General features: G+C 40.1%; 1 protein-coding gene across 2 annotated transcripts; it reads right to left on the reverse strand.

Annotated features, from left to right (window-relative positions):
• Positions 1 to 212: 212 nt before the first annotated feature.
• LOC105932083 (peripheral myelin protein 22) lies at positions 213 to 6,275 on the reverse strand. 2 transcript variants are annotated; one of them, XM_036148373.1, is made up of 5 exons: positions 6,271 to 6,275; positions 1,759 to 1,849; positions 1,533 to 1,626; positions 1,304 to 1,444; positions 213 to 1,161 (listed from the first exon to the last, which is right to left on the reverse strand). In XM_036148373.1, exons 2-5 carry the CDS (start codon positions 1,834 to 1,836, stop codon positions 1,010 to 1,012), a joined length of 465 nt encoding a protein of 154 aa, XP_036004266.1. In that variant the 5' UTR covers positions 1,837 to 1,849; positions 6,271 to 6,275; the 3' UTR covers positions 213 to 1,009. The 2 variants fall into 2 exon arrangements, with proteins under 2 accessions (XP_036004266.1, XP_012726525.1); XM_012871071.3 differs by lacking the exon at positions 6,271 to 6,275 and adding an exon at positions 2,611 to 2,795.
• Positions 6,276 to 8,182: the final 1,907 nt, after the last annotated feature.

An 8,182-nucleotide genomic window follows, 5' to 3' on the forward strand; every position in this document is an offset into this window, starting at 1 on the left:
CACAATGGTGTCTACGCCCCATTGACTGCATGTGCATGAAAGGAACATAACACTTTTTCATGGCACAAATGAAAAACAAAACACAAAACAGATTATAACCTGTGCTCCTAATTGCAGTTTTAAAAATCCTTGCACTTGGAGGGGAAATACACAAAACCCTTTAAACCTTGAAATTATGACATTCGTCATTACCGGAACAAATAGCTGAAGCCTTTGCTGATAAGCAACATTTATTTCATACTGATTATTCAAAATACAAAAAAAAAAAGGTAAGATTTTACAAAGCAAAACAATTACAAACAAGGACACACGTGCAGCACAAATACGAATACAGAGTTAAAAAATAGTACATTTAAAAAAGCACCACTTTTAATGTTACAACATGTAAAACATTTTTATTTGGAATATCAAGTATAATTTCAAATAAAAAAAATAACTTCAAGAGTTTAACACTTTTTGTTTACTTTTTTTTTTCTTCCTTTCATACATATTCTAGAAAAAAACAGGTAAGGCACAATGTTAAAAGCATTTGGCATGAAGTGAAGGGAACACAATTAAGAAAACAGCTCGATACACTGAAAGCTGAAGCGACATCTCTTTGGTACAGCTGCATGATTTGGAAGAGACACACTATCAATGAGCATGACAATGTTAACTCAACGACACTATGTACAAAAAAAATTAAAATTGTAAAAAATAAAAATGTTATAAATATGTCTAAAAACCACAGACACTATTTACATCTTCACAATGAAGGAAGGTAGGATTACTCAATGTTTCGCACCCCAAGGATTTTTTTGGGATGTTGGGAAACTGGTGTCAAAAAAAAAAAAAAAAAAAAAAAAAACTGTCGATGGAATCCGAAAAACAAATTGCTGTGATACTTTCAGCATGTGATGGGAAAACTCTATTGTGGGATTTCAGTTCATGGTCTATGGGTGCAGTAGGATGTTGTGATGAGGGGCCTCCTAACTACCCCTCCTCTTTCCTCCTCCTGCTGTTGCTGCTCTCAGTCCTTCTTCCTCAGTATGAGATAACAGAGGCCACTGATGAGACTCAGAGGGAACGCCACCCAAGCCAGCACGTACGCGTAGCCATAGTCTTTGTCACTGTCCGGTCTCATCACGGTGTAGATGATTGCCCCGCACATCACAAACACACCTGGGAAATAATTTTATGCAAAATGAGAGAGGAAGAGAGAGAGAGAGAGAGAGAGAGAGATGAGGAGGGGTGCAGATGATGTCATAGCTCAGACTGCTTCCATTCAGGGTGTGGACCCTCTCACTGATGAAGTCATACTCACTCGCCAAGATCTGGAAGATGGAGGTGAAGTAGAAGTGTCCGCCCTTCACCAGTCTGAACAGCTGATAAAGGAAAGCTATCAGCGAGGTGAAGCAGAAGACCACAGACAGGATCATGAGGGCTTGCACAGCCTGGATCCAATCTAAAAAAAAAAAAAAAAAAAGGAGAAAAATGAACCCTCATAATACATAACAACAACAGAAAATGTTTGTTGTGGTACGCAGACAAACCTTCACTGCTGGCCTGCAAGCATTTGTAGCCATTAGGGTCAGAGTGGCAGTTATACCAAAGATCGGTGTGTCCGGTAGCGTCTACGGTCCATGTCTATTAAAAACACACACAGAATCATAAACACAGAGATGTTATGCCTCTTTCCAAAAAATACAGCTGTCACGCAATAAAACAGCTACAGCCTTAAATAACTTTTTGAAAATCACGTTACAATGTGTTGCTTACACTGGATGCTGTAGACACAATGAGAAGAATGAGAACGACGAGGTGAAAAACAAGCACTCCCAACAGGATGAGCAGCATTTTGGATACAGATCTAGACGGAGGCATAAAAAAAAAACAATAGTCAGGAAAGAAAACGTTCATTCAGCAATTCAGCACCAGTATTGCCTCGTTCCGACACCAGGGGGCGGCATTTCCTCACTTCTGCATCGACCGCATTGTTTACTTCAATGTCAGAGTGTCCCATTACGTTGAAAGGAAAAGAGACAGAAGCAAGACACTTTTAAAGTATTTATTCTCAATGAAGTAAAGTTAAAAGGACAGTTAAAACGAATCTACCTTCGGCAGCTTTCACAAAAGTATACTTTAAGCCAATTTTCGACACTGAGCAGCAAAATTGTTCAAATGTGCGAACTACCTAGTCGCTTATTAATATAAACAACGTTTTCTTTGTCCACCTCCATGTCAAATGACTTTCAAAGACAGTTCCGTCTCAAAGTTTTCCCAGACGTCAAACAACACAGACTGATATGCGGGCAGTCAAACCCAACCCAAATGCGAGGGAAAACATTCCAGTAAGCGCCGCCATGCGCAAACTTTGGCCGCCTCTGTTTTTTTTTTTAATCAAAAATGAAAAGTCGAAACTGCGACCGACGAGGTACGTAAAACCCCGCAGCTTTGAACACACAACAGCCTTCAGGTTTATTAAAGTAAATCCAAACCCGGTTTGAAGTCCAAGAGAAAGGCCTGCTGGTTAATTGAAATACAGGTATTGTTGTACAGCGACTGCAAAAAAAAAAAAAAAAAGAGAAAGGGAACAGAGCAATAAAGTTTTAAAACATAAGTCCAACTTACAGAATAAATATTTTCAGTGAGAAGGGCGCGTTGAGGAGAAGTGAAGAGTTGGGGGAAGGATCGCTGCGCCTCTGCTCCTTTCGGTGCTCTCTCTCTGCAGTTACTATTCCAGATGTGTCTCACGCAGCCCAGTCAGTCTGAGAACACCGCCCTGCAGGCCGTGCTCATCACTGGAGGTCTGCTCCTTTCCACCCCCACTTTTTTTTTTCCCCTGGATTCCCGCGGAATGAAATGGGCTGTGCTGAAGAAGTTTAGGGGCTTGTACAGGGTGTGCTGTAGTATTTTTTTTTTCTTTTTTCCCCCCCCTCATATTTAAAGTCTTGAGAATGTATGAGGCGTTGGTCGGCTCCATATTTTAAACAGGAGCATGGCGCATTAGGCATTCGGATACACCTCACGCTAAAGGTTTAACGTGGAGTCTTTTATTACCCTTTTATTGGTCATTAAAACGCTCAGATCCGGCCCCTAATTACATGTCGACAGATTCATCTTTACTGCCCTGACAAGACAAGCTGTTTAAACTGAAATTATCAAAGTGGTGTAATTTTATATGAACACAAATGAGAAACTGTGGCTTTCAATAGGCTACACGCTCTTGTTTAAAGGACAGCTGTTTGTCTATCTATCTCATTATTATCTGAACATTCTGTATTATCATTGTTTTCACAGTGTGTTAGGTTTCCCCCTCTGATAAGTCTTTCACCTCTGTTGTATAATGTAACCTTAAATGTACATTTGTGTGTGTGTGTTTTTGCATTGCTGAGTGTTCTCTGGGAATGCTCATTTGCTTTTTCTTTCATGGGTGTTTATTGTTTGGGTCTGTGTGTTATGTGTGCATTCGGAGCCGACGTCTTACCAAAATGTCATTTTGCTGCATGATGACAATAAAGATAATTGATTCTTGATTCGTCTGTGCGGTACAAAAATGAGAGCATAAGAAATAGTTTCAGAACCTCTTCCAGCTTTGTTACAGCACCTTTGGATTTTTTTTCCTGCCTTCGGTCTTATTGGTTCCTCATATACACGATTTTATCATTTCTTTAGGACAAAGTGTAAAATGATTTCATTTTTTTTTACAAAAGGTCAATAGTTAAAATTCTTTATAAACTGTATACCTTGATAGGGTCAAAACTTGAATTTTAGGACAAGATTCCAAAAGGGAAATTTCAAAACAATCCACATTGCCAAAAGACAACCACACCTATAGCAATGTATGGCAATGGCAGCATCATGCTCTGGGGTTACTTTTCGTCAGATGGAACTGAATGTTTTGTTAAGAAGCGTGAAAAATATGAACAGTTTCAAATACCAGTCAGTTCTGCCCCCAGACCTTCAGGTGTCTTGGCTAGTAAGCTGAAGATAAAGAAAGCTTTTGTTTTGCAGCCTCACAGTGAACCCGAGCATACATCCAAATAAAAACAATAACAATTTCAGAGGGAAAATACTGTTTTGCAATGCTTTAGTCAGATATTATAGTTGAATTGGATAATAATTATTACAATAGGAAAGATTTGGAGTTCTTTAGAAATCCGTAGTGAGTAAGTACTGCCCAATAAAGATGTGGGATGCCGATAGACTACCACCAAAGAAGACAATCTGCTGTCATTGATGAGCGGTAATAGTGAAAACTTTTGCTATTATACTAAACAATTGCTTTCATACTGAAAGCAATTGTTTAAAGGTGTGTACACTCATACCACTACTTTATCTAGTTACTTCATGAATTTATTCATTTGCTTTTCAGTTACAGTAAATTGTACAGGAATAAATACCATATTACACGTGGAACAGGTTCTAAACGTTTTTTAAGATCACATAAACGTGTGCAGCCTCCACACATGCTACTGAGTCACATTTTTACTTGTTTCAAGGACATCAGATCAAAGTTGGATCCGCCTGTTGTGTGTTTTTCCACTTTAATTTTGAGCGTGGATCCAAATCCAGACCTCCGTGTGTTAACACATTTGATTTCCATTGATAATTTTTGTGTGGTTTTGTTGTCAGCACATTCAACTGGGTAAAGAACAACATATTTAATAAAAATATTTTATTCATTCAGATCTAAGGTGTGTTATTTTAGTGTTCCCTTTATTTTTTTGAGCAGTGTATATCCCTTCCAGCGAGTTCCGGGTCTTCCCTGGAGACTCCTCCCTGTGGGACATGCCCAGAACCCCCGAAAGGAAGGCGCCTGAGGGGGATCTTATTAGATGCCCAAACAAGCTCAATGAGGAGAAGCAGTGGCTATTCTTTGAGCTCCAGATAACAGAGTTCCTCACCCTATCTCTTTACGCTGAGCTTGTTTTAAAACAATATTGGTTCAGATAATTAGTAACAAATTTGTTTATTTGTTTTTGTTCATTTGTTAATGAAAATTCTAACTTTGTTTCTGGGGCCACTTATTGCCTTTACAGTTCGCCACTGTGACCTTCATTCATATTACTTACCATGGTAACAGTTACCAGAGTGCCAGCTGACTGAGTCGGCACCCTCCGTTGAATAACAATCAATTTATTGGATTTATTACCAAAATGCATGACTAATGTTGATAGAAATTGGCTACTAATAAATATTAGATTTGCAAACTAATAATTCAAACAGGTAATATTTTAAACCCTCCAAAACCTATTTCTATGGTTTCTAAGTCATCCCTTGTAATTCAGCTCAGTCTTTATCCCTGCAGGATCTTCATAGTTTACATATGATTACCAAAAGTTGAACTGTCTATATGCTTTCTGACTCAACTGATGTTTATAGAGACACAGGTCATTCGGTGTTCTGGTCAGATATTGTGTGTTTGCACGTTTGGGTGTTGTTGCCTGTCAGTGAGCCCTCTAGAGGACTTGTGTAATGCACTGAATTCCCATGTGTGTGTGTGTGTGTGTGTGTGTGTGTGTGTGTGTGTGGAGAGACTGGAGAGATTGTCCGGTGTCAAAGGGGGTTACCGTTGTGCAATGGTTGGATCATACTAAATTGATGGAGTGGCTTCTATCTCCACGCAGACGTGATATAAGGATGAGGGGGCCGCAGCTCGCCAGGGCTCTGGATCCCTCATTTCAACGGCGTGGCGAGGCTGTAAACGAAAGCAGGATGACAACAGCGACAAAAGTACAAGCACCCAGTTTGGACCCCAGTCTAAACATAACTGCAGTCAGGGAACCAAACTCGGGCCTCTCGCCCACTAACCCTTGAAGTTTTTGGCTCAGTCAGGTGGATTCCTGTGGTCTGTGTTAGTAAACACTGAAAGGAATGAGCTGCTGGCTGCTGCCCAGCCTCCCTGTGGGCTGCCAGGTGAAGCGGTTCTGTGTCTCTGGCAGAACTGGAGTTGGGCAAAGAGGGAGAGCCCATTGACAACACGAGCCATCAGCAATAAGTGCTGCTGTTTCTGATGATCTAATTGAAGCAGCGGTTCGGTGGGGATGGGGAAGCAGTGCCAACGACAGCAAGGTGAAAAGAGGAACCTGGCTGATCTGGTGGAAGCAGGTGGGAGCAAAGCGTGTACAGTGTTGTCTATAGGTATGTATAATTGTTGAACTTTTTCCGTTTTTTTTTTTTCCGTTCCAACAACAAAGCTGTTTTGTTGGGCATTGAAAGACCAACACCGTATCGAACATAATTGTAAAGTGAAAAGAAAATGGAGTTTTCACTTCTTTGATTCGAAACAAAAAGCGGAACAGGGTGTTGTGCATTTTTATTCCTTTTATTACGATACATCCAAACAAAATTCTGTGAAACCTGTTGCATTTAGATGTCACCTAGTTAGCATATATAGCTAATAGTGCACATGTGTGGCATTTATTCATTTATTTTGTGAAAAGGAACGAGAAAACATTCCACCTCACGATGTGCAAAGCTGCTATAAATAAGCCTGGCTGGCCAGACTGACTTATGCCATAAACACGGCATATCAGTCTGGAAAGCCGCCGATTTTAAAGGCGGGACTAACAAGGTTAGCGGGAACAGGCTAGAACCAATCAGATAACTACGGATGTCACGCAAACTCCAAGCAACACGCTCTGTTTTAGCTCTTAGAGCAGCCGGTTGTTGAGTTTTTAAAGATATATCTAGCTCATTCAGGACATAATAAAGAACATCGTTAAAACACCGCTCTGTTCTGGCTGCCATATTGACTGTTATGGTTACAGAAAAGTTCTGCTGCATTATGGGTAATTGTGCCGCTAAGAGTGACGCATCACAAACTCCCGCCTCCTGCACTGCAATTGGTCCGCTAAGTTTTAGACCGCAGAGTGTGAGCCTATCCAGACCGGCAAGCTGTGTATCAAACAGACATAGCGTATGTCAGTCTGGCTGTTCAGGCTAGCTAGAAATAAACTTGCAGTTTCAGTCGCAACAATGGCTGGTTTACGAGACATTGACCCAGCGGCTGTTTGCTCCACTTTTCAGAACTTTACGCTTAAAAGTCGTTTTTCGATGCAACATGAAAAAAATATGTAAAAGCTAAAGGAGTGTGAGTATTTTTACAAGACACACTAAATATTAGAGTGGTCGACACAACTTGAAAACTATCTTTATTCATATACATTCATAGCGGAACAGCAAGGAGTAATCATGTTTTCTCAAAATGCAATCAAAGAATATCTGTGGAGAATATAAATTACACTCACTCAGGAAGCTTGTGAGCCCAATGCTCCAACCTTTCTTTATTACTTATAGATTTAATCGTCAGCAAGACTCAGACAAACATATCAATATGCAGTAATTGTCTTTTCTTTAATAACCACTTCAAAAATTTGCACACATTGAGTTGATAATGAATCTCTTATCCAACTAGCAGCTGTTTTCCAATGAATATTTCAGAAACACTCCACGGCCACTTAAAAAAAAAAAAGAAAGTTTATTAAGATGATAGTCTCAGACTGATAGCTCTGTATCCTTGGGGCTGCCATGATGACTTATGATCTTTGTTACACGGCTGGTTGCATAATGCACGCCATCTGAAACCAATTCCTCCCCCCCAAACCCATACAATAAAAACACACAGCTCGTATTTCAAAACACAGGATTACAAAACAAAAAGGCAGAAACAAAAGTGAATGGGGCAAAGCTTTTTGCTGGTGTAATTCAAAACCAGGACTTCCATCTTAAACGGGGGATTTACTGAGAGGGTGGGGACGAGGGGTCCAGTCCTTTAAAACGTTAAGCGATCAAGTTTGGGTGCTAAAACTTTTGTAACTTCACAGCTTGAAATGTTTGTTTCATTTTTGATTTATTTATTTTTGTCAAAGAAGCTGCAGTCTGGATCACCTCGAGCAAAACAGCTGACCTATACCCAAACCCACACAAGGCATCATAATGGTTCTACTGTTAGTGAGAATGCAGGTTCTTAGGGCTCTGTTGAAATATGTTGTGCAGTATGTGCAGTTTAAGAGATTCGCACATTGATTTGGCTGTTCTTCTAGTCTACTTACAGTGAGGCGTTCATGGGTTACAGGTAACTGATAATCCATGTCAAAGAGAAGAAACTCTGGCTGAATGCAAAGTTTATGCTTCCATTTCGGCTTCAATGCAAATTATGTGAGGTTTGTACTGGAAGGTTGAAGTCAGGTCGCGACAA

Source organism: Fundulus heteroclitus, chromosome 16, assembly GCF_011125445.2.
Source record: "Fundulus heteroclitus isolate FHET01 chromosome 16, MU-UCD_Fhet_4.1, whole genome shotgun sequence".
Lineage (NCBI taxonomy): Eukaryota > Metazoa > Chordata > Actinopteri > Cyprinodontiformes > Fundulidae > Fundulus > Fundulus heteroclitus.